At 56.1% G+C, this 26,129-nt stretch overlaps 1 protein-coding gene across 5 annotated transcripts in view; it reads right to left on the bottom strand.

The window, feature by feature from the left end:
- The window catches only part of RALGPS1 (Ral GEF with PH domain and SH3 binding motif 1), a 269,662-nt gene that overhangs the window by 22,350 nt on the left and 221,183 nt on the right, over window positions 1-26,129 (bottom strand). For 3 of the 5 annotated variants that reach the window (XM_080820441.1, XM_080820440.1, XM_080820444.1), the window contains 4 exons: window positions 24,102-24,195; window positions 19,562-19,629; window positions 3,697-3,823; window positions 2,248-2,405 (listed from right to left, as the gene is read on the bottom strand). In XM_080820441.1, the coding sequence (XP_080676567.1) occupies window positions 2,248-2,405; window positions 3,697-3,823; window positions 19,562-19,629; window positions 24,102-24,195 (447 nt within the window). The remainder of the gene's footprint in view (window positions 1-2,247; window positions 2,406-3,696; window positions 3,824-19,561; window positions 19,630-24,101; window positions 24,196-26,129) is intronic. The other 2 variants (XM_080820442.1, XM_080820443.1) reach the window with 1 other exon arrangement.

Genomic DNA, 26,129 nt, shown 5'->3' with positions numbered 1-26,129 from the left:
CAATGAGCGTGGCAGCCTCACAGAAGAGGGGCCAACCCCACAGGAGGCCATTCTCCTGGGTCAGCGGGCCCAGGCCCCTGAGCTCCACAGACATGCGGGAGACACGGCATTCTGACCCCGGGGGCGTCCGTGTGACTGGGGGTTTTGCCGCTGCCACTTCTCACTCGCTCTCCTGGGATGGTCAAAAGAAGTCTCCCCTACTGTTCCCGGTAGGTCCTCCAAACTTCCCACTGCCTCCTCCCCACCCCTGACCCCGCAAGGCTGCTCCTGGCTGAGCACTGGCCCACCAGGCCCTGCGCCCCTCAGTCTCCATGTCAGCCCGGCCTGGCCCGACCACGGCCTTCCCCCTAGACCAAGTGAAACCAGTGCTAGAGCAAGCCTCACCGAGTGAGGCCCCGGGCCAAATGAGCACTTCTTTTCCCAAGGGCCAGGACTGTCACAGTAGCTGCCTGGCAGGAGACAGAAGCCTTGGGGAAGTGGCCCCGTGCCTCCTGGCCAGCACACACAGGAGAAAGGGTCCATTTCCCCAGCTGCCCCTCTGGGGCGGACTAGGACACATGCTCGCCTAGGCCCGGCTCTGGCCACAAGGACACCTCTCACTGCACGCTGCCGAGTCCTCTGTGCTCTCCCTCAGGCCTTGGCACTGCCTCCCTTTGGCCCTCTGCAGGCCGCCTGCTGGCACCGACTCTGGGCAGGGGAAGAGGGGGAGGAGGAGGAGGTCTCAGGTCCCTCGGGAGTCACCGGGTGGCGAGGGCTCCAAATAGGGCACGTGCACTCATGGTTTTCGGCTCCACACAGAAAAGCATCTGAGTTTTCCACGAAGAGGAGCGGAGAACCAAACCGCCTGGTGATCCCTGTCTGGATACTGGAGAGTGTTGTGTCTGACTCAGTTTTCTGAGTCAAGGCCCGGGGCTCAGGCACAGCTCAGAAAGTTTCCTGGGATGTAAAACAGCTGTCCTCCTGCCCAGCTGAAGGCTTTGGGGCTGACGTTTCCCAGACTGGCTCCTCGGAACCTCCTCCCCATCCCTACCTCATTCCAGAACAGTCCAAGGAAAAGGGTCCCATGACCAGACTAGGAGAACCTGCAGACTCTACCGCCTTTTTGGTGATCCATAATGCCCATCGGCATAGTCAAGGCTCTGAGAACAGAACCTGCTTACCTGGTTCAACCCAGCCTTTCCCCACCATACTGACCCTGGAATTCTTTTCTCCAGCATACTGACACCTATGAACCATGGGCTGCACTGTCCTGAGCTGTCATAAACCCCTGACTGGGTCCAGTGAGGATGACTTCCTCCCAGGCCAGAAGGGAGACATAGGCCTTGCTCGTCACAGTCTTTCTGGCAGTGGGAGAGAGCTGTCCCCTCCCCCCCAGTGATAGTGACTCAGAGACCTGCCTCATTTCGCAGGTACGCAGAACCTGGGATTCCCGCCCTCCCCGCCAACTTCTTCCCGGGGCTCATGGGCCCCCAACCAGACCTCACGAGATCAAACCCCTGGCCTGGCGACTCCCTAAGCCACCACCACCCCTGGGAGGGCTCCCTGTGAAGGGAAGCAGACAGACACACAGACACACAGACTATGGAAACATAGGCAAACTGAAAGGGCATGGCCAGTGGACAGTGTACTTGTCTGATGGTTGTAATGACAGGTGACCTGGGCACTACAGGAGGACAGGCCTGTGACCAGAGCACAACAGTGTCCTAGCTCTGACTCAGCCTCTCTCCATCCTGGCCTCAGTGATTCGGTTTGTGTTCCTTCCATGGACATAAGTATCATTTCTGGCTAAATCTCAAACACGCAATTTCATCCCTGAGGATCAATTTTTCATCCTCCAAAACTCTGGCTTCTCAGTGTGAAGACAAGTATACAAGAAGAACCCGGTGGCCCACTCCGCTGCTGTCCCCAGGCAGCTTCCCCTACTTGGCTTTGCACACTGGGGCTTGTGGTGCCCCCAGGACAGAAGGCCCCCTGGGGCACAGCCAGGCTTTGGCATCTGCCAACCAATGACAGCGGGTCTCAGGTATGCATCCGGCGGCTCCTTACAACTGCCTGCCGCGCTAGGAGCACCCAGTGGAACCCCGGAGACCATGAAGTAGAGGCCTCCCTGGCTTGGGCGACTGCGGTAGGGAGCCCTTTCTGCAGGGGGTGGGGGGCCACCGGGCGCTGCACAGTGACAGAGACAGACACGGAGCACACACCGGACTGTGGCCCGCCCGCTGTCGTGTGCAGGCCGGAGACGCTTACCTAGGGAGAGTCCATTGGTGACGGCAGAGGAGGAGGTGAGGGCGAGGGCCCTGCGGGGGCTGCGGGACTCTAGGACACTGTCGTCCAGCAGGTGCCTCACTTTCTCCGATGGGAATGTCGCACTTTTACTCTCAACTACACTCAACTGACACATCATACTGGAAAATGGAAAGGAAGAAAGAAGGCAAAGCTCCTTATCTGTGGCGTAACAGCGAGCACACCTGCACCTGTGTGGGGTTCCTGAGCAGACGGCGCAGCTGGAGGAAAAGGACTTCCGCACAGAACCATGGTGCAAGTCCAGGCTCTGCCCTAGCTCATGGCGTGACCTTGGGCAAGTCGCCTCCTTTCTCTGAGCCTCAGTTTCCCCATCTGTCAAATGGGGACTAATGATACTTGCCCTGCGTCTCTCGGGAGGACGACAAGGCTCAAGTGAGCGGACAATGCTTGCGGACGATGCAGCCACACAGGGGAAGGGGCGGCGTGACCTGCGGCCAGCACGCCTGGCTCTGCAGCCACACGTCTGGTCCAGATCCTTGTGTCAACCTTGCTCACCACTGCAAAGTACTTCACCCGACTGAACCTCAGAGGACGGCTTCTCACAAGGTATGAAGACAGCACCCACCTCGCACGCCTGCAGGGGCTCAAGGACGTAAGGCCCGGCAGGCACGTTGGCGGAGCATCTAACCAGGGCAGAGCCCGAAACACTCAGAGACGACCCTCCCCCTCCGGCCTGTGAGGGACCCCAGGGCCAGCTTGAGCTGCCTGAGGCTTGTGTCTTAGTGGAGGAAGCAAGGAAGGGAGAGAGGGACGGAGGGAAGGAGAGGAGGGAAGAACAGAGGGAGGAGGGACCCAGCTACTCAAGAGTCTGTGCCCAACACCCTGGGGACACAGGCCCGGCCATGATGAGGCCAGAAGGGAGCTGGGTGTCCCCCCGACTATCAAACCCATATGGCTGGGCGAACCAGAGGCAGGCTCACTGCCCTGCGGGCTTTCTGAAACAACGGGTGAGCAGAGACCCTGAGCCCTGACACTGGCAGGTGCCCGTGCCTCGAGACACTTGGTGATGACCTGGATGACAGTCATGATATCCGGTGGACTCTGGAGTTTTCCATAAGGGAGGCACTAACTGAGCTTGGGAAAACCTTCTGGAATCCCACCACCGCTTCCCTGCACTTCCCCGTGTGCTTCTTCCACCGGCTCCCGAAGCAGCGACGCTCGCCACCAGTACACAGGCTGTGCTGCCCCAGCTGCCCTCCCAACTCCTCCGAGCCTGTGTCAGCCTGGGGAGAGGGCACCCGCCAGGGATACCGAGAGCACTCAGCAGACGGAGAAGGGAGACCCCCAGTGGGCAAGCATTCTCAGCAACCCTGGAGCCCATGTCCCACACTCAGCCCAGTCTGGAGCCCACGGCAGGTGCTGGGGGGTGCGGGGAGATGCTCAGTCACCCACTTGTTTCCCAGGCTGTGGCTCTTCCTGTGTCTCGGGACAGGGGGTGTGGGGAGGCTGCCAGCAACAGATGCATCAGGACAGGTGGGCCGCCGGCTGAACCTCGCAGAGCTGGAGCCGGCGGAGGGGCCTGTGAACAGAACAGAGAGAGAGAGCAATGGTGGGGGCAGGCTAGGGAGGCTCAGAGGTGGTGGCCCCGGTGGGGTAAGGCGCTAGGCCCGGCTGTCGTAAGCAGGACAAGGTTCACAGAAGCCTCGAGGCTTTCTACTCATGAGACACGGACCCCTCACTGGCAGGATAACTAGCCTCTGAACTGTCAAGATGGCTGGTGTCCTGCTGTGCACGGTGCCCCCGGACCGGGCAGTGCCACTGGCTAATACAGCGAATGTGCGGATGGAGGTGGGGGGCGCAGGTGGGAGGCAGGCGTGGGGACTGGCAGCCTAGCTTGGTCTCCCCACGGCAACATTTCTCCAAGGCACCCAACTGGGTGGCAGAACTGAGAGCTCACAGTGTATCTTCTGACTCGAAGTCCAGCGTCCGTGCCCTGTGCCCCTGTGGCCACTTTCTGTTCTCTGCTCATTCAGCCAACGGGGATGGGGGGGCTTCTCAGGGAGGCAGTGGCTTTCCTGCGGTAGGCCATGGCTAGGGAGGCAGGGGCTGAGACGCCAGGCCTATCCGTTACTGGCTGGTGACCTTGGACAGGTTATTTCACTTGATCCCTGAGCCTTGGGTTCCTCATCTGGAAAGCAGGAGTAATTCAGCTGACCTTGCTGGTGGCTGGGAGGTCATGAGGTCACATACGTGGAGTCTCACAGACAGTGCTCCTACTTGTTTGATTCTGATAATTATTACCATGTCCTCCTCAGCCTTAGCCATGGGGTCAGTGGGAGGTCACGAGAGTGGGGTTGGGCGGGGAGGGGGTGGGGAGCTGGGACCACAAACCGCACTGGGTGCCGAGTGCGGAGACTGAGGCAGAACCCTTTGTGTGGCCACGTCCTGGGCTATACAGTTGGAGGGGCATGGTCCTGACCACTATTGTACCCTTTTATTTCTGCGGCTTGGGAAGGGAAGTCTTGAAGGGAGGGGACCCCAGACGCTAGTCTAGCCTTAGCCACCCAGGACAGACGCCGGAAGTAAGGGCCCGTGCTTCCACAAAGGAGTTGGCCGCTCCCTACAGCACATCGACACACAGCGAGCCGACAGGCTGCTGCCCAGCCACGTGGGGGAGCTTCCCTGCAGGGCCTGTGAGGTCCACGCAGGGCTTCAGACCCTCCACCATAAGACGCTGCAGATCCACACGGGGCCTAAGGGCTCCCTGTCCTCCAGCACGCCTGGCTCATCCTCATTTTCATGTCCTAAATACTAAGCCCTGTTCCCAGCCTGTCACTGAAGAAAGGCTAGCTCCCTCCTGGTACTCTGGAAGGTTCAGGAGGCAGGGGAACACACCCCATCCGGGGCGCGGACTTCCCGATCCCCGCCGTTGGCTACCTCTGCCTCCCGTCCACAACCCACAGTGCACACACACCTCCTCCCTCAGACCCCTGCGCCCCACCACCAGCCCCTCTGTCCTTGAGCCCCTTGCACAGTTTGTGGACCTCTCCCTTTCAAGCGATGCTGCTCTCCACTTCCATGAGGAAACTGCGGCTGTCGGGTCCAGCCTTGCGACTGTCCCCGGTGGCCGCACCCATACGCGGCTCCCTGCTGGGCCCGGGGCTTGGAACTTGTCTCCTCCTGGTTCTACCGGCTCCCTCTGAGAACTCATGCCATCACCTCCCATTCTCTCCCTGGCCCCTTCCCCAGCCCTCTAAACACACCCTTGTCTCTCCTTCTCTGTGAAATAAGGTCCCTTGGCCCCGTCTTCCTCCCAGCCAGTCGTGCCCCATCAGAGGGCTGTGCTCCTGGCAGCTCTGCCCTGCCCTCCACACCCAGCCTTCAAGTCACTGAAATCTGGTTTCCACACCCAATGACATTTCCATTGACCTCCTTTTTGTGAAACTAATGAACACCCGTTGTCCTTCTCACCAGAGCCTGTGGCATCCGGTGCCAGTGACTAGTCCTTCTCGAAACACCGTTACGTCCTGGGTGTCTGGGTGTCCGTGTGTCTCACTCTCCTGCCTCTCTCCGTGCATCTTCACCACTGTCGCTCTGGCTCCTCTGTGGGCTGCTTATCCTCCAACAAGCTCTCACGCTTGTGTTTTCTACACACGCTTCCCTCTTTGGCTCCTGATTTTGATTTGATTTTAACTCACCAGATATGCTGATGACTCTGAAATGTACACTTTTCTGAGCCTGAAACCAATAGATCCAGGACATTTCCATCTGAACTTCCATAAGGTGTCCCAAGTTCAGCTCAGTGAAGGCTGAACCTGGAGCCTCCTCCTCTATTTCGAGATGCTCCGCCGCCTGGCCTGGAAGGTGGGGTGGTCTCGGCTTCTCCTAGACTGTGACTTGCCTCTTCTCTTCTTATCTCCTCTTTGCTTGCCATACACAATCGCCAAGGCCCCCAGATTTTGCACATCTCCTCGCACCCATCACTCATGTCACTGCATGGTCTGAGTCCCCACACTTTATCTTCTGCCTCTGAAATCCAACCCCCATACGGCTTCATGAGTGTCTGAAAAAATGAGAAGCCGGGCACACCATCTTCTTGCTTGCAACTGCTGATGGCATGGTGTTCACACACTGCCTGACCTGGCTATTTAAGCTGATCTTAAAATCTTGTTGGAAAAATAAAGGGACGAAGTAGCCAAAACGGCTCTTAAGAATAGTAGAGGCCTCACCCTACCAGATATCAGAACAAAACACAAACAACAGTGATTCACATAGTTTGGTCTTGGGGCAGGGATAGAGAAACAGTTCAGTAAATCAGAAGGGAGAGCCCAGATTTGCTTGTTCATGGTGGTAGAATTACACATCAGTGGGGAAGGGAGGGTCTGCTCAGTATATGGCACTAAAACCACTGGGCTCCATTTGGAGAAAGATGAAATTAGAGTCCTCCCACCTTATATTATACAAGCGGATTCATGTCATGAATGTGAAAATCAAAAATGTGAGACTACTGGGAAAAAAATACAAGGCAATCTTTATGACCTTGGAGGAAGAAATGAAAAGCATAAACCCTAAAGGACAAAAAAAATGGAATACAGGGGCACCTGGCTGGCCCAGTCAGTTAAGCATCTGCCTTCAGCTCAGGTCATGATCCCAGGGTCCTGGGATCAAGCCCCACATCCGGCTCCCTGCTGAGCAGAGAGCCTGCTTCTCCCTCTCCCTCTACCTGCCGCTCTGCCCACTGTGCTGTCTGTCAAATAAATACATAAAATCTTGAAATAAAATGAAACATTTCTTCTCCAAAACAAACAAATAAAAGACCACAAAAACGATGTTAAAAGGCAAGTTGTAGTCTGGGAAAAAAGATCTATCACCACATCCCTAGCAAAGGATTCGTGTTGAGATACATGAAGAATTTCAAATATCGGTGAAGAGAGACAAACCATACAGAGAAAATGGATAAAGGACACAAATGGGAAATTCACAAAAGAGGAACCCCATGTGACCAGTCACTACAAGGAGATGTGCTTAACCTCACTGGGGATAACAGGAATGCAAATTATCTAGTAAAAGTGAGAAAAAAACTCTCTTACCTTATTAGATTGTAAAAATTAATTAGCCTAAGATGTCAAGTGCTGGCTAGGATGTGAGAGGAGGGGGATACTAGCTCGGGGCTCACAGGAGTGCCCAGTACTTGGAAAGCAAGCGGCAATGGCGCGTGAAGGTGAAGGTGCCATGGCTCTGCGCACAGGCGGTTCCAACTTGAGGAATCGCCCTCAGCAAATGCCTGCAGATGTGCACAAGGAGACGTGTGCACAGGGATGTTCTACGTAGCACTTCATCCAACAGCAGAAGAGGGGCAGCAGTCTACATGGCCCTCAGGAGGGAAACGGATGAATGAGCTGTGGTCTATCCATCCAGCAAATTTTACAGAGCAGGAAAACCGCGAAGAAACCACATTTATAGGTATCAGTACAGATGAGATCCTAGAGGCACCTAGAAGGGGAAAGTGTAAGGTGCAAAAAAAGGGTGTTTACATTGAGGCATGATGCCATTTGTGCAAACATTTTAGAACATGCAAACCATGTTCCAGTTCCAGGCTGCTTGCGGTATCTCCGAAGCGGGCTCTGACAGATGGATCCATGACAAGGACGCCCGAGAGGCGGGGCCTGGACTTTACCAACCAGACACGGCCCGTGTAAGGCCTTCAAGAAGCGTGTGCAGGTACTGAAACGTACTTCAGCTTCGCGTCTGTGGGCATCTTTCCCCGCAAGGTGGTCCACGCCATCATCAGCCCAGTTCACCGGGGGATGGAGCAGAGGCATCTGGAGAGAAATGGGGCTTCTTGGGCCCACCCCGGAGGTTCTGATTTCATCGGCTTCAAGTGGGTCTGGCCATTGCTCTCCAGGTGGCCCGCACGCGCACCCCAGTGAAGACATTCTGCGCAAAAGCTGGGACAAAAGCAAGCTCAGTCCTGGAGGAAACGTCTCGTGTGGCTGCCCCTGAGAGGAAAGGGAAGAATGGAAGCCGTCCTGGTTTGTTTTTGTTTTGCACTTATTGCTCAATAAGTGAATCCATGCGGAGGGCGGAATTTGCCTTGTTTATCAGTGGCATGGCCGCGGGATTACACTGACTGAGTCACCCTGGCTCCCACCATGGGTTCAGAAAGTGTTTTGTAAAGGTCAGCTTGCACTGCTCCGGCCCCTGTGGTTTGAACTGGAACTCGACTCCCTGTGCTGTCACAGTAATAATGACGGTGATAATCACGGTCGAGTGTTCCGTGCCGGGGACCGGGGACTGAGGTGCAGGGTGTGCTGCCCTCCACGTCGGGGCTTCTCCCAGCAGCCCTGGTTCATAGGAGGGAAAGCCAGAGCCCATGCAGCAGCCACGAGCCGCACTTGAGCGCAGGGGTACACGGTTCTCCCAGTGGGGGCGGGACAGGGAGTGGGGGGACAGGTCCTGCAGTTCGAAGGTCGGGCGTTACTGAAAACCTCAGGCAGAAAAAACTGTCACCTTGAGGTGATCCGATAGAAGCAGGTGGCACTTCCTCCAGGAAGCGTGTGTTGCAAAAGGTCCAACTGCTACACTTGCAGGTTAAGGTGGAGAGGACAAACATCTATTATGTGCCAGCTGCATGCCAGGCTTGTCCCAACACTTCAACATTCTATTTCATTAACTCATAGGCAGCTGGCAATTTTATAGTCGCCATTTTAGAGACATCTGAGGCACATGAGGTCACGTGCTGGAGGGGTGCTGGCCTTGTTCCCTCAGCTGGCTGAGCGTGCTGGGCTGTGCCTAGAGAGCTGGACCCCCGAAGCTCTTCTGGTAACCTCGGTGGCTGTCCCACTCACTCCTGCTCACTCCTTTCTCACCTGCCTCCAGGTGCTCCCCGCATCCTGGCTCTGACTCGCGTGTGCTGCTCTCCTAGGCCTGCAGATACGCCCTTGGTTTCTTCCGCTGGGCTCCTGATTCTCCCACCAGGACAAGGCCCAGATCCGCCTCCGTCTTCTCGCTGCTTTGCACGGCCTTGGGAGGCCTGCCTGGCCTCAGATGGCCCGCAGCCCAGCCGAGGGGAAGGGTGGGAGGCCCAGGCAGAAGAGGCTGGATCTGCCCGGGTCCAGCGTCCAAGCTGATGCTGCTCTGGGTGCCCCGGGTCTCGGCCACTCCCACCCCCCCGCATTGTTGACCAATAGCCTGGTCTGACGCTGAAGCAGAAGAATTTCCATTCAGTTGGGACTTCGGGATGGGGGTGGCTTCTCTGCCAGTAAGTGACGCTCTCGGCTACTGAAAGGCCTCACGTTCAGGCCCCACTAAGCCTGGGGTGGCCACCACGTGACAGCATCAGAGACACGTGTCTTCTGGGGCGGTTTCTGAGCTGGGCGGCTGGCAAGTTTGTTTCTCCATATCCCCTGGGGCAAGGGCAGGGGTAAGGGCAGTGATAATGAGCGGGGTTCTGGCCTTGCTTTGCAGAGTATGGTCCCTGTTGCCCGGCCCGATATGGCACGAACAGCTGGAAAAACTGACCATGTGGCTTGACTATGTCAGAGGATTGCTCTATTTTTCCTCAGCATAATTTTTCCATGAATAATCTTTACTCTTTAAGTGGCTGTTTCTTTAGCAGTTTTATTGGAACATATGAGAACTGACAGTCTCTGTGGGGAACGAGATATCGTGTTGAAAAAAAAAAATCTGGTTTTCATTACATTTCTCTCAAGAAACCAACAGGCTGCCCAACAGACCACTCATTGATTGGAAGAGAAAAGAGCACAGGGCCTTCTAACAACGGCTTTGCGGTGGGTGGGACTCAGGATGATGAATGGTCCTAAGAACCCAGGATCCAGAGGTGGACAGATGTGGGCTCTGGTGTTATCGGCCACTTGCAGGCTGAGAGACCATGGGCAAGTCACCTGGCACCTCTGAGCCTCATTCTACATTTGCAAAACAGGAATAGTGGCCCGACCTGGCAGGCTCCCCGTGAAGAGGAAATGATACAGCATCCCTCCCTCCTTCCTGTAGCAAGTGTTTTCTGACCCGGAGCCAGCCCTGAGCCACGTGCTGGTCAGCCACATTGGATTAGGGAGCTCGTGTTCTGCTTTCATGGGGTTTACAGTCAAGTGGGGGAGAAAGACAAGTATGCAGGTCATGACACCCGGGAGGGACACATGCTTTGACAGGAGGAAAGAAGAAAACAGATATGATAATAGCAGTGACTACACCAAAGGACACATGCCTGGATCGAAAGAAAGGTAACAGGTACGTTCACAGCAGTCACTACACCAGTGGTATGACGACCATGTCAATGACGATGGTGGTAATGGTAGCAGCTGACCTTTGCACATCTGCGGGGGCCAGAAACTGTGCTAAAGTCTTCACATGGAGGCAATAACACAGCCTCCCAGGCCTGGTTGTAATCTCGACGCCACCATGTGGGACCTGAGGTTAGAAGGATTAAGGAGCTTGCATGGGCAAGCAGCTGGTGAGCAGCAGAGCCATGAGCTGTACATCTGAGAACACGGGAAGGTCGGAGAGGAGCTGGCGGGTCTGACATCCAGGCTGGCCCAAGCAGACGCTGTGACGTATGCAGACGCAGCAGCGAAAGAGCAAAGACCCCGAGATGACAGAAAACAGAAGCTACTAGAGAAACTGCAGGGAGCCAGCCTGGCAGAAGAGCTGAGGGCGGGGACTGTGCTTGGGGTGAGGGGGGGGGGGTGGTGGCGAGAGTGGCAGGGCCATGGGAGGAGGCTGGAGTTTACTGAGAGGAAGGTGGAGAGATTTTTAGGAGGAGTGGTGATGTGCTCAGATCTGTACCCTACAAAGCACACTCTGGCTAAAAAAGCACATGGATGGGGCCAGAATGACAGGCCGGGAAGGAGAGATGAGGATGAGAGGTAGGTAGCAGGTGGACCAGCAGGGGTGCAGCGGGAGGGGCGCTCCGAGCAGCCTCGGTGGAAGCTGCTGCTGTTCACTTAGGAAGCAGTACTGGGGGACTGATGGGAAGTTCAGACTGGGACTGATGTCTGGAGGCCGCTGGGTGTGGCGTTCAGGAGACAGATGGCACCGGGGACAGATGCGTGCAGACAGGGGTGTAGGGAGCCCCAGGAGTGGGCAAAATTATCCAGAGTTGTAAACTCAGCGAGAACGGGGACAGAACCAGTGTCTGTGGGATGAGAAGAAGGGATAGGCTAAAAAGGAACCCGTGTAGATCCAGGGTCGACAGACCAAATATCTGAGACAAGTGTCATTTTAGATGCAGGAAGAGCATGACTTTGGGCTTCACTTGTAAGTCTAATGGAAGGCGTTAGAAGCAATGCACTGATTTCCTGGGCAGCAGCCCCCTCCTTGGCTGTCACCACTTCTCCCTCAGAGGCACCTTGTGCAGGCAGCACCCATCTTTGGGGCTGCAACACGCTCTCCTTCCCTTGGGTCTGGGTCTCTAGGGGGAGCAACCTGGAGGGGCCTAGCCTATCACCTGAGTCGGCTGGCCGGCGCCAGGAGCCAACCTCCTCCTCTGCCCACCCATGTGGGCCACAGCAGGCAAGACTGACGCGCTCCAGAAACAACCTTCCGCTCAGCCAGATGGTTCTCTCGGGGGAAGGGAGAAACGGAAGCAAGAACTGTTGAGCTGCTCCTTTGCCAGTGGTTCGATTAGCGATGGAAGGGCTTCCGTTGAGAGGCAGGCCCCGTGCTGCTGGCGCACGTGTCCTGAGTTCTCAGAGAGGGTCGTGACCCCTATCCTCGGGGCCAGGCCCTCCAGTCCCTCACTCTCTGGCAGCCTGCACTTGCCTTCACGACACCCATGCACTTGTAAGTAAGGAACGAGATGCAATTTCCTGTTGACCAGAGTCTCCTACCAGCACCAGCTCAGGGAGGCGGGGGCTGTCCAGGCCCGAGCGCGCCAGGCGCGGGGTTCTGGCTACAGAGGGGCGGGCTCTGCAGAGGAGGACAGGGAGCCTCGTTCCCACGGGTTTCCAGCAGCATCCGTGTCCCTGCCCTGGGTCGGCACTGCCCGATTGAAGCAGTCTGGCAGACGGCGGCCGCTCACGGGCTACTTTCCAAGTCTTGCACACTGGAAATTAATGGGAGGCAGCTGTGGCAGAGGGGACTCGGAGTCACAAGACTCGAGTTCCAGTCCAGCCTCTGCCTGGGCTGCCGGGAGCTCGGCTTCTAGTGCCTCTCTGCGTTGGAGAAGGGGAGTGGCCACGGCCGGATCCGAGGCTCCCGACGGAGACACGGGAGCATGAGGTGCACAGGGTGAAGGGAGTTGTGTGTCTCCTGGCTTCTATACTGTGTGTGCTGCAAGCCCCGCGCCCAGAGCGGGACCCTCCCTGGGGCTGCCCTCCGGCACTTGGGGACATGGGGCCCTGCGTACAGAAAGCTCTCTCAGGCCAGGCTTCACGGGTGAGCCTGGAAGCCGGTCACTGTTACATTCACACACACTCTTTGTTTCTCACACATGCAGCTCTCACGGGGCCTCGCCGTGAGCCAACATCTGGCTCACACATCATTCAGAACGCCCCGCTTCATTTCTTCCTGAAAAACGGCATCCGATCCCCCTTTAACAGTGGTGAGGCCCAGAGGCTTTCTCCCTGGGGTCAGAGCAAGCAGCCCCGGGAAGCCACTGGTGCCAAGTGTGGAGCTGGGCCACGGCAGGGCAGAGGAGTGGGACCGAAGTGGGCTGGTGTCTCTGTTCCTCTGCTTGACCCTGACGTAGCAGGCTACTAAGACGAGAGACGAGGAACAGAGCAGATGTGAACTCCCAGAGTGCACAGGCAGACACAGACTTCTCAGTTCTCAGGCACCTCCCGCAAGCCCCTTTACCATTCTGAGAATCGAGAAAAGCTGCAGGGGAGGCCTGTGCAAGGGGGAGTCCCCACCCTCCCGCCCATGCGGTGCTCTCTTCCTCTGCTCACTACTCTCCAGTGGAGGGGGAGGACTCCACAGACCACCTGGGGAGCTCGACATATGTCCCTGGCAGCTGGGAGAGCCAGGGGACTCCTAGTGCCTTCCTCAGACATCGGAGCCCACATGGCCCCGGTCAGAGGACAGCGGTGGCCACACCAGGGTTAGCTGCACTGGCAGGTCTGTCAGGACAAGGTGAGGTGTGGCCTCCCACCGCCCCTGTGAGGAGAGCCGGCTTGGAGGTAAGGGTTTGCAGGGAACCAAGCTGCGAGGAGCCAGCTGGGCGCACAGACCCTGTGAAGGGACTGCCATGGTCCCAGAATGGACGGGCGCATGCCCCAGCCAAGGGACCCGTGGGATCTCTGAAAAACCCATGGAAGTGCTCATGCGAGGACATCCGTACAGCACTTGTCACCCGAAGGGTCCAAGACAGCAGTGCCCACTGCTAAGACTGTGTCCTTTGACCCACGCACCGAGGTTAGCAAGCCAACGGAGACAGAGAGAGAGTCCTGGCGGGGAGAAGGGCCAAGCACCCCCAACCCTGACCATGAGAGATCAGGCCCCAGCCAGGGGCAGTGAAGAAGATTTAATGCCAAATCAGGTTTGGAGTTGTGATTCTTACACAGAACCGGCCTTCTAAGAGCCACGCAGGGACAGTATATGACTCAAAAGTCTCTCTAGGAAAGGCCTGGATATGCCAGGTTTGTCATCCAAGGCAGTGATGATGGCACAGACACTGTACTTTCTCTGACTGAACTGCACAGACACAAAGGACAAAGGGGGCAGAGCCCAAGGTGCTTGGGACCCTCAAGGGCATCCTGCTTGTTCCCCGCAGGGGATACAGGTGACCAGTCCAGACCCCTGGGCTCAGCAGCTGGCTCTGCTCCCTCCTCCATATGAGAGATGAGGGGGTAAGCACCCCAGGGCCTCCTCCTACAGAACAAGGCTCTCAGCCCTCGCCGCACAGGGTAGGTGTGAGGGTCCCGAGTTAACACACAGGAAGCGCTTCCAACAGTGCCTGGCAGCGAGTACGAGCTCAAAGGGTCCCAGCCGCTGCCATTGCCACCACCACTGCCACTGCCACCACCATCTCCATCACCTCTGAGCCTCTGTTTCCCTAGCACGAACCAGCACGAACCAGCTGGTGTGGTGGTTTAACACACGCCCGCAAATTCTCAACACTGCCCACGTTGAGTGGTCGGGTCTGCGTCCCCTCTCCTTGGACCTGGGTGAGCCTGTGTGACTGCCCTGACCACCAGAGCATGGCAAAAGCAGGCCACGTGACTTCTGGGGGGGGGGGTGTCACACAGATGCCACGACGCAGCTTCAACCCTGCTCTTGGGACACTTGCTCTGGGGGAACACTGCCACGTAGGAGCTGGGGACTCAGGCTGTCACACGGTAAGGAAGCCCAGGCCATGTGGGAGCCACACGTACATGTGTTCCACTCCAGCTGTGGCCCCGCCAACAGCCAGCACCACACGCATCCAGAGGATTCCAGCCCCTAGCCACTGAGTCCCTCTCCATCTTCAAGTCCTTCTGACCGAGGCCCCAGATACTGTGAAGCAGAGACAAGCCATCCCGGCCGTGTCCTGTCCTATTTGCTGACCCACAGAGCCCGTGCCTGTAATGAAAACGGTGGTTCAGGGCCACTAGGTTCTGAGGTGTCTGGTCATCAGCGGTGGTACACAGCTCAGCTGCTGAGTGGTGAGTCGGACTTGAGGGGAGGGCCCTCCGGCTCCCTGTCCCTTGCTCTGTCGGCTGTGTCATGCTGTCCCTCCACGAGGACAGCACCAGAGTCTGCCCCATGCGGGCCACGAGCCAGCAGTCCCGGGAAGTAAGCCCACGTGAAGTATTTAGTCCTACGGCCGTGTCACCGACAAGAAACCCGAGGCTCGGAGGGAATAAGCTGACGGGCCCAGGCCCCACACCTAGGAAGTGCCGGAGCCGTGCCGTGAACTCAGGTCTGCCTGACTCCAAAGCAGGGCTTTTCCCCAAAAGGCAGTAAGACCAGAAAGACATAGAAGCATGTGGAGAGCAGGTCTGAAGGTGCGAGCGCAGAAACCCGAGGCCCGCGCTGAGATTTTCCATGGCTTTGCTTGCTCTGCTGCCAAGGACTTTTGAGAGCAAACCTGTCAGCTGGTTCAGCAGCGCAGAGGCGGCCTAACAGAATCTGGAAATGTCTTCATCGGTTCCAAGGCACACACAAACATGACTTGCCCTCTCTGGGGGTCAACGTTCTTTATGATTTTTGCTCTCCAGGAAAATATTAGTTCATTTATATAAACGAAACATTACATATGGGGGGGGGCTAATGAAAACGTGGCATTCCTGGCCCTCTCGCCTCCATAGCCCAGAAACTGAGAAGGTCTCTCCATTTCCGTTCTCACAGGCTATTTGTTGGTGCGGAGCTGCCGGCTCGGTCACTCCCCAGGGTGGAGAGCGGGCAGGTCTCTGTGGGGCACAGGGGCCCTCACAGACACGAAGGGCACAGCCTCAGCCTGGGACCACACTGACATTAACCAAGGCCTCTGAGAGACCCAAGTCCCAGCTGCTCTCAGGGCTGGGTCAGCAGGTCTCAGCGCCTGAGGCAGGCGAGCTGGTGAGAGAAGCGGGCACAGCCGCACGGAAGGGTCAAGGAGCCCACCGACCATCTTGGTCGTGCTCACACTGGCCTCCTCTGGCTCCTTCCTATGCCATGCCTCCCGGCCCCCTCATGGCCTTTGCTGCCTGTCTCCCTGATGAAGCCTAAGCTCCATGTGGGCAGGTCTCTGCCTCGTTCCCTGGGTAGCTGGCTCATTGCGAGGGCCTGTCACAGCAGGCCCCGGATGTCCCGAGGGCATGAACCCATGAAGGCATCTCGGGTCCTGTCCTTGGCAGGTGTGGGGGCGGGTGCCTGACTGCTGGAAAGAGCCTGGAGCTGTAGCTTAAACCCCCAATCCGAGGAGCTGAGGGAGGCTGCGTTCCTCCCATTCCTGGGACTGCAAGAGGCACATTCCTGTCCCTGGGCCCGGCCGGGCTCCTGCCACGCAGCCTGGTCTGATTGCCAGATGGGGGAAGGCCTCCCGGGAGCTGCCCCTCTGGTCCCGGCCTCCGCAGGACCCCATGGCTGTCCCAGGCTGCAGCAGCACCCGCCTCTCTGTCCTTGGAGACGCTTCGAGGCTGCGGGTGGGAAGCCAGGACCACTGAGCACGTCGGAAGCCTTCCAGACACTCCCGGGCCCTCTGGTGATCAATGAAAACCTTAACATCCTGCTTCCAGGGCGGGAGCCAGAGCTTTGGAAAACTGGTGGAAAACACTCCTGTGAGCCGGGCTCGCACCACTGTGTGAAAAGTGCCGCCTCAGCACTTCCCCGGGAGTGTGGAGTCAGCAGTCCGCAGCCCTGAGCTGCCTCCCAGAGCCCAGCGCCTGAAGGCTCGGGCCAGGGGCTCAGAAGCCGGGCCGGCGCGGCTATTTCCCCAGGGCCCCTATGTGCCAGGCCCTGGGGACGCCGGATGGGGTCCTTACGCTGGGGGTAAGGCAGACGGGGGGCAAATGTGCACAGGTAACACCCTGATCCCCACGGGGAAGTGCTGCCGAGAAAGACCAGCTCCACAAGAGTGTACAACGCTGGGTTGGCAGAGCTTCTGTAAAAAGCCAGATGGTGAATATTTTAGGCTTTGGAGGCCATAGGGTCTTTGTCCCAGCCACTCAACTCTGCCACTGTCACGGAAAGCAGACACAGACAGTATGTCAACGGATGGGTGTGGCGTGCTCCAACACAAAAACAGGGGCGGGCTGGACGTGGGCCAGAGTTTGCCAACCCTGGTGTAGCGGGGGCCTGACCTGGGCGGGGCCGGGGGCAGAGGGGTCTGGTGGAAGGAAAAGCACCCCGAGGCGGTGACGTTTCACGAACAGCTGAAGGCTGATTCAGTGACGGAGGCACAGTCAACACTGAGGACAATGACAACATCCTAGCAAAGACACACTCGGTGAGAGGCCGTGTGTGTCCGGCACTGGACTGTCTCACACACGGGGTCTGAACAAATTCCCAAAACAACCATGGGAGGGAAGCATTATGAGGCGCACTTTACAGATGGAGAAACTGAGGCCTGGCGGGTACGTCGACTGTTCTGTTTGCTCCCTCAGTCGCCGAGTCCTCCTCAGCTCAGCAATCACGGAGCTGATGACACTTTCTCTTTCCCAGGTCCCTCAGCCGAGGGAGCCAGCGCCTCACTATGCTTTACCCATTTCAGCTTCATTAAAGTCTCTTCGTGTGAGCTGGGGCAAGTGTGGGGGAGGAATTCCCTTTGCTGCCGGGATTCTGACCGAAGCTGGCGGTTAGTTAACTTGCTGGGTTCTGGCCTCCCACGGCTAATAAATGGCAGAGCCAATGGAGGGGACAGTGGCTAAAACAGGAAAGTCTGGCAGACCCTGGGGAGGCTGGGCCAGGGGCTGGGTCCTGGCTCCCAGGCCCTCTTTCCATCCTAGGCAGGGGTCAAAAGTCAGTACAGCTCCTCCTTTCCTGCCCAGGGCTCAGTGAGAGGGTCAGTTCCCGGGGCCCCCAACGAGCAGAGTTAGTACTCCGAGCCTGGCTCCTGGTCCACAGGCTCCGGCCTAGCAGGAGGAGCTGGTGGTGCTCAGTGCAGAGCTGGCCTGGGGGCAGCGGGGGGGCCCTGGTCTCTTCCTCAGGGAGGAGGGAGTGAGGCAGGTGCTGGTCAAGTGAAGGGACCTTTGGGGTCAGACAGATGCATAGAGGGAAGGGGAGGCCTCTGCTGCCATCTGGCCTGATAACAAGCAGCCCGCGGGCTTGCCGAATGGCTGAGACTCGGGAGGCAAGGCCGGCAGAGGAGCGGGCCTGGGCTGCAGGCGGTGTGCAGGGCAGCGGGGAGGAGGAGGCTCTCTGGGGCTCAGCCATGAGGCTCCAGCAATTAGACCCCGCTTGTGCTCCAGGCCAGTGCGCGCCAAAGGCCCACCCGGAGCCTCATCCCGGTCCTTCCTTCCTTTCACCCATTCGCCCATGAACCCTGGGAGGCCCACGCGTCCATGGAGCACAAGCCTTATGCCGGATGCTGGAGGCTCATCTGCTGGGATGGGTCTATGGGAACTAAGTGAGGCCCAGTGACCAGAAAAAGAGAATAATTACAAATGGGGGTGTCATAACGAAACAAAGAGCTGAAATAAAGTCTCTCTGAGTTTAGAACGATGAGTAAGAGCCGACCATGGAAATAGGGGGGAAAGGCATTTGAGGCATGTGCAAGGGGCCTGGCTGAGGAACTTTCCAGAGGCCCTGCTTCTCTCAGGCAGAGATGAGGCTCAAGTCTGGCCTGTGGATGGAGAGAGTCGCTAGAGAGAGGCAGAGCTGGCCCCTCAAGGCAAGGCTAAGCCCTTCCCTCTGCCATCCCTCTTCCTGCGCCGTGCCTGCCCCATCAGGACTTTGCTGCCTGTCTCCCTGCTAAAGCCCAAGCTCCCCATGGGCAGGTCTCTGCCTCGTTCCCCTGGGTCCCTGGCTCACTGTAAGTGCCTGGCTCATAGCAGCCCCCCCAATCCCTCCCTGCTCAGCAGCTCCCGCGTGCAGGGAGAGGGAAGTGGGGACGGCCCGGCGCGGCAGGGCAGAAGTAATGGAAGCCCGCAGCAGGAAGGAGCACTAGGAGATGAATCCTCTGGCACCATCCGGAAGGTAGAAAGAAAGTGTGACTGTGGGGAGTTCTTGGCACGTGGGGAAGGCCAGAGACTTGGCTTATCCCACTCAGGCACATTAGCCAGGTAAGGCGGCAGAGGCCTCTTACTCAAACTAATTTGAAGGACACTCAAGGGCAGAACGCTTTTGATTGGAGCCCACTCTGCTCCAGAATGTTGGCATCATCTGCTGAAGAAAGTCCTGAGCGGTTCACATTTGCTCCCGGTTCCTTCTCTGACCCTCAGCAGCTGCTTTAGAATCCTGCTGCTATTACCTACGTCCCTCTGATGGGAACCCTGTCCCCAGCCCCTTAATCACCAGGGACACTCTGTGTGTCCCAAATCTGTGAGAAAAGCTGATGCTCCAGGTGGGTGAGCTGTCCGTGTCTGGAGGCACCAAGTCCCCAGGCATCCTGTGCTACTCCCCTCCAGGTCGCATCAACCCGAGCCCAGGCATCAGGACAAATGCTAAGGGCTCAAGTGACTCGGAGAAGTTTTCTCTGCCCTGTGCATGTTCCCAGCCTGGGGTTCTGACCTGGCCTCTCTTGGGGCTGTTGGGTACTGGGCTCTTTGAGGGAACCCCAGCCCAGAGGTGACCCAGAGGGACCCCATGGATTAGGAGCCTGGAAGGTTGGTGTGCAAGGGCTGCTAGGTCCATGGAGTCCGGCAACCTGCCACTCAACTGTGCCCTTGATGCCACAGTCAGGGCCAGCCCCGGCCCGGGCCATTAGTGGGTGTGTCCCCACTCGAGGTGGCTACAGTACCTGCGAGATCTTCCTTGGAAGAGACCAGTCTCGGAGAGCTGCTTCCGGGTTCAATTCGGAGTGACAGTCTGGAAACAAAGATATTCATGCAATCAGAGGGGCTCTGGTGTGTCAGAGGAGACTGATCACATGTGTGTCTGGAGTCGGGAGACAGGACTGCTGCTAGGAGCTAGAGCCTCGGAGCCCAGGAGCCCTTTGGGGTCTGTTCTAGATCTCGAGACAAGCCTGGGGACTCGGTACGTTTATTGTCCCCACCTACCAGATGAGGAAACAGTAGCAAGGTTAAATAGCTCCCCAAATTCATGGGCTAGCAAGTAGCAGGGCACACAATCCAACCCAGGACTGTCTGACCTGAAATCAGGGTTTTCAATCATTACAGTGCACCCTCTTCTCGGATGCCGCAGAGAGGCAAGACCATGGACTCATTAGGAGGACTGGCACCTCAGTATTATTATTATTAATATCATTATTATTATTATTATTTTAAGCACTGATTAAGAACCTCTGGATGAAAATGTTGGAGTAAAGCCAGATGGCAGACTCCCCTTCTCCCAACAAATTATAAAGCCTTAGGAGTAGAACTTAACAGCTGCAACTCAATAAGAAAAGGGGCTGAACTGAAGCCATGAACTTCAGAAACTTGCAGCCAAGGAGAGAAAAAGAGGATTGTGGAGTCTGACCAAGAGGTGTGATAGCAGGGCTCTAGTATCCCGCCCTCTGAGGTGTCTCAGTACATCTGAGCAAGAGTCCCTACCTCTCCCTCTTCAGAGTGGCACCAGATGTTGGCAAGAAACGCATGAAAGGAGTGGACAACATGGTGGGTACTCTGGCAGAAATGACGGTTCCACTGAGGGGGTGATTTGAAACCCAAAGGTGCCCCTTTCTGGAATGGAATACAGCCTCCAATGAGGTGGGGGAGACCCTGATATAGGCCTTTTAATAGAGCCCCCATATCTAAAACACACCGCCTGCTCCCTGCCTCCTTGGAGCCTGAGCCCTGCATTCCCCCAGGCTAGAGAAGGGAGAGACAAAGCACCCTGACCTCACAGCATGGCAGGAGGAAAAGCCAGCCCACCTCACACAGATGGAAGCAGGGTCAGATGTCACCTCCCTGCATCGGAGCCATGGAATATCCAGATGGAGCTTCTCAAATGGGAGCAAGACAAAAAGAAATGGTACGGCAACCTAGCAAACATCCTCTCACACAAAGAAAGAAAGAGAAAGGAACAGAGCAGTGCCTAGGTTACTCAGCCCAGGAGGCAGCCCCAAAGGACACAAGGAAATCCCCCCAAGTGTGAGCAGAACAGCTTATTTGGAACATGGGTGGAATAAAGCAAGACCTGAAAAATGAGATGATGACACAAAGGAGTAAGATGGAAAGGGAGACTGGGGTCCTAGGGGACCAATCAAGGACCAGATGAGTATCTAAGTAGAGACAGATGGTCCAAGTGTCTGTGAGGAGAAGACAGAGATTACAGCCACTAGGAAGAAGCTAGGGGACATGGAAGGTAGACAGCTCCCAACATATGGCTGCCTGGAATCCCTGAAAGAGGAAAGCCAAGAAATGGTACAGAAGAAGTCAAAGATAACCCAAAGAATCCCTCCGAATTGAAGAAAGGGCATGCCAGGTTCCAGGGGAATCCGGTACAGAACACTCCACTCTGAACCCTTCCGCTTGTTGTGCCTTTGAACTTCAAGGAATCCTTTACCCACCGGGCAGATAAAGCAAGTCGCTGACAAGAGGAAAGGATCAGACTGGCTCAGACTCCCCTACACCGGCAGCCAGTGTCAGAAGGCGACGGGAGCCGGGCCTCCAAGTGCAAGTGCTGGGGGAGAGGCGCGGAGGCGTGCGGCCCCGTGAGGCGAGGCCCCGTCACACGTGGATATTTTCACGAGGGACATCAGAGCACGCAGGACTTGTGAAAACCTGCCTCACGGGGAAATCCAGCTAAGTAAGGGAGTCATTAAAATAAAGACTCCAGGAATGGAAAAGCTGTGCAGGAACACAGGTGGTAAGAATTGAATCTGTTGAAAAACACTAGCCAGTAGGAATTATGGTTCCTGAACATAATGTGTATGTTATGACTTGGACTGTGCAGTAATAATAACACGACTAACAGAAGACTGGAAGATGGTGAAGGGGAGGTGGAGGTGAGGGAGACGGCTGACGCTCTCATCTTTCATAACCGGCCAACTAAGCCTGCGCACGGTGGGGACCCAGTTAAAACAGGACTCACCGGCTCAGACCTCTTTGTGTTTTTCGCGACCACTCTTAGTAATCTTAGAAGACTCCTTTAGGAAATTATATCTCTTGTGCTAAAGAAATATTTATTTGAGGAGCAGCTAATTCTTTACATTTTATTTCCCTTTCTTTTTCTGGTTAAATTAAAATACTTTCAATTAAAAATAGCAAGTGTTGTGGGAGCCTGCTTCTCCCTCTGCCTGCCACTCTGTCTGCTTGTGCTCACTCTCGCTCCTCTCTCTCTCTCTCTGACAGATAAATAAATAAATCTTTAAAAAAAAATAGCAAGTGTTGCATGATCCAATTTTAATTAGTTCTATCATTCCATCTGACCATATGTCCATCCTTCTCTGTGTCTCTATGCACTTGCTATGATTAAAAATGTCCCAGATTATGTTCACTTAATGCTAAAGGTCATGCTTTCTAAGTGGTAGCAATTTGGGTAATTTTTCTTAACTAAGATAAAATGGACAAAGAGTAGACAAAAACAAGCACTGTTTGGGCCCCGTGTGGCACAGGGTCTCCCAAGCAGATGGGGGCAGGGTGTCAGAAATGCTCCATCATCAGGTGATAACGAAGCCACCTGCCCTTCTGGGTGGGGAACAAGGCTCAGGACATGAGTTGGGCCATGGAGCATGGGTTCCTCAAGCAGAATCACGAGCCCTGCATGTCCTGTGTCACTCAGAGCTGGGGCCTCCCTGGGGAGGGACCCCAACTCCCCTGCCAGGGGAGAGTACGGGCTTCTTCCCTTAGTTTGCCCACTTGGACCACAACAAAGGGCCTTTGTGAATCCAGGCTGACTGGTTAGCAGTAGTCACAGGGGCCATTCAATGCCCTTCAGGATGGAAGGAGTAATTACTCACAACCTACAGCTTGTCCAAGGATTATCTCATGGTCAGAAGTATTTATAGACTATTTTTCTCCTTAAAGGATATTAGTGTTAATGAAAAACTGCTGTCTCTTTAATTGTACTACAGGCACATGAATGGAAAATATGATCCCAGAACCTAAGAGGGAATAATTTCACACTCTGGGGTACTCTTTTCAGGAACAGCAAATGCTTTGTAAGTAAAATGAGCTTAATTTGTGGCAAACATAATTTCAGTGGTAATCTCTGGCCTTCGTCTGTTGTTGTTACTGTTATGCAATAGATCACAATTTCATATGATACTCTGCTCTAACAAAATATTATACAATAACAACTAAAGACTTTATGTCCATGCTCCCAGAGACGGCTACTTATTAGAACCACCCAGGGAGCTTTGAAAAAATACAAATGCTCAGGCTCCACCATGAACATATGGGTGGTTATCAAGCTTTGCAGGTGACTCTGATTCACAGCGAGGGCAGAGAACCATGACTACAGACGTGGCCAGATGTGGAGCATCAGGAGTGACCGGGGGTGTCACTAGTGGCCACAGTTCCCTACAATTTTCAGTGTTTTGATGAAGACCAAGTAATCAAACTGGTCAAATTTTCCATACAAAGCTGGAAGAGATAAAAAATATATATATTGGATAATGGGACTCAAAGGAACATGGACCCCGGAAGCAGCCAATAAGACGAGATTTGAAAGAATACACATAAAGTTGACATTTGGGGGAAATGACCAGTTACAAGATGGCTGAGATCTGCCTCGATATCAGGTCATACGGAAAGTACTGAGACTCTTAGCTGGCCTCAAACTCAAAATGAGCCAAGAGGAACTCTGATCAATGTGGCAGACAGAGTTGATCTGAAAAATCTTCCTTTTCCCTCTGAACACATGGAAATACTGGGTAAATTCCCAGGTACCACAAATGAAGAACCAGCTGAAAGCCACAGCAGGGTGAGGGGAAGATGAGGACAAAGAGCCCACGGGGGTCTTCGTGGGAACAGAGTCAACGCCAAAGGGCTGCATGGGATGCAGATGAGGCCGCAGCCAGTGCCGGACGGCGACAGTCCTGCAGAACGCCGGGGCCACAGGGAGCCGCCTCGTCCCTGAAACAGGCTCCCGGAGAACTGTCAGCCTGGAGCATGGCTAGAGAGCTGCCCTTCCGCTCAGCGCTATGAGCAGCGGTGGAGGCGGAGTCACTTGTGAGGACCCGGGCACAAAGCCTGCGTCACATGCAGCCGTGGAGTCCACGTTCGTGCTACCCATGCAACGTGGGAAAGCCAGGCTGAGAAGCAGACAGAACAATTTCCTCAGATCTACAGGACCTGGGCGGCTGGGGCCACAGTGCTCGCGCGTGCTGGGTCACATGCCCTGCAGGCGGCCGCTCACGGCTCCCAAGGGGCCGCGCGAGGACGGCCACTCACTTGTAGTTGTCATCTTCCACAAACTTCTGGAGCTCCTCGATGTAGCGCACGGACTTCAGGTACTTCTGCACGTGGGGCAGGGTGGTGAGGTGATCTGCAGGACACAACAGAACCCACAGTGTCAGTATCTCCCCACCGCTGCATGGCAAGTGTAGGAATCGCTGGTGCACGCTGTGCTCAAGGAGGGCGCCTCCTCCCCGACCCCACATACCCCAAAGTCACCACCGGTCCTTGGCTGGGCTCTAGAACAGACCAGAGCTGGTGTCTGTCCCCTAACACAGGTGTGCCCTGGGGCAGCTGGGAAGCCTCCCAACCCCCTGTGTGACAAGAACTCGAGATGAACCGACAAACCCCATCAGCCCGGGGCAGAGGTCCGACCCCGGTCCCAGCACAGCTTGCGAGTCTGGCCCACGGGCTGGAGCTGCTCCCTCCTGGGGCCTAGACGCCTGGGCACCTATTCTGTGCCAAGCTAGGTACCAGGTGGTTTCCAGAAGGCATCTGCTTTAACTGTCACATCTGCCTCATTTGGGGGAAATACTATGCCCATTGCACAGAGAAAGAAACTGTGGCAACCGCGGCAACTGGCAAAGATCAGATCATCGAGACGTGGCCGAGCCAGGTTTTAACCCCTTCACTGGATGCCTCTGCCACGTCGCAACCCCCCTTTTTCCCAGGTGCCCTCCGCAGTCCTTCACGGTCACCGCACTCCAAGGCGTTCGAAAATCCTCCAGGGTCCTCTCTGCCATTCCTCTGGGGTGGGACAGAACAGCTTGAGGGAAGAGGTAGAGGAGGCAGCAAGGAGGCCATGAAGGAGGAGAAAGGGGGTGGGGAGGGCTTCCCACTCTCGGGGACGGGCGTCCAGCTGCTGTGAGGAGCCCCTGATGGCTCTGTCCCTTGGCTGCAAAGTTTGGAACAGGTCGTTCTGCTTCTCTAGAGCCTCAGTGCTCTTGTCCTGGGGCTAATGACACCTGCTTCACGAAGCTGATGACGTCTGAGAAGGTGTAGGTCAATGCGGGTGACAGTCGTACGAAGAATCCCTGAGCTCTAGTGAAATGTGGGAATGTGCCGAGGGCTCTGCACGCCTTATATCTCCGCCCTGCCGATGAGAAAACCTCGCACTTAGAGAGGAGGGAGTGACTTTTCAGGAGGCAGAGCTGAGATTTGAGCCCGAGTCTGTCCGACCCCAAAGCTGTGTGTGTAATCAGCGTGCAGGCCGGCGGGACAGCCGGTGCTGATGCACTTGTGAACGGAGAGGGCCTGCGCAGGAGAGGACTGTACGGGGAGTCTGGACCCCTCGCTGCTCCTCCAGCCAGGACAGCTGATCTGGAAGTGCCTGTGGAGGGGTTTGGACGGGAGCTTTTGCTTCAGCAAGCCGCCCCACAGAACCCCACCCCGGCTTCCCTGTGGCCGTCCCAAATGGAGGCTGTTAGTTTTCTCACGCCCTGTGTACTGTAGGTGGGGTTGCTTTCCTTCCTGTCCCCCTTTGCCGCTTCCAAACTTTTATTCCTCCACCAATTATGAAAACCCTGCCCGCAGAGGCACAATCCTGCAGTTCCACCACCCAATACCCCTCTTCACGGCTGACTCCTCCCGACTGGCGCCCTGGTCATTCTTGCCCCTTCCTGGGGAACCTGGACACCTGGCTCACAGGTGTGTTCCACACCCCAGAGTCTACCGTCATCCTGGGTGTAATCGACATCCGCATGGACGGCCCATCTAGCGTTCTGGCTTCTCTACTTCATCTTCCTCTACTTCATCTCTGACAACCGGTCACATTTGGATCCGGTCATGTGAAGCAGAGCCTGGCCAGTTTGTACCAAGTCGTCTCCCTTTTTCTGCTAGGCCCACAGCTAGAATATATTTCCTAGCCCTGCCCCGCCCCAGCAGAACTGATGAGCACCATGTACAAATCTGGTCCATAAACCCTACTCTTGTATGATTCCTTCTCCTCCTGCATCTGCCAGTCGGATGTAGAGTCCACTAGAGGACCCAGAGGACATGGGACGTGGTGGAACAACACAGAGGGAC

This window comes from Martes martes (genome assembly GCF_963455335.1).
Source record: "Martes martes genome assembly, chromosome: 12".
Taxonomy (NCBI): Eukaryota; Metazoa; Chordata; class Mammalia; order Carnivora; family Mustelidae; genus Martes; species Martes martes.
The sequence above is the reverse complement of the archived record's forward strand: the minus strand, read 5'-3'. Positions and strand labels throughout refer to the sequence as shown.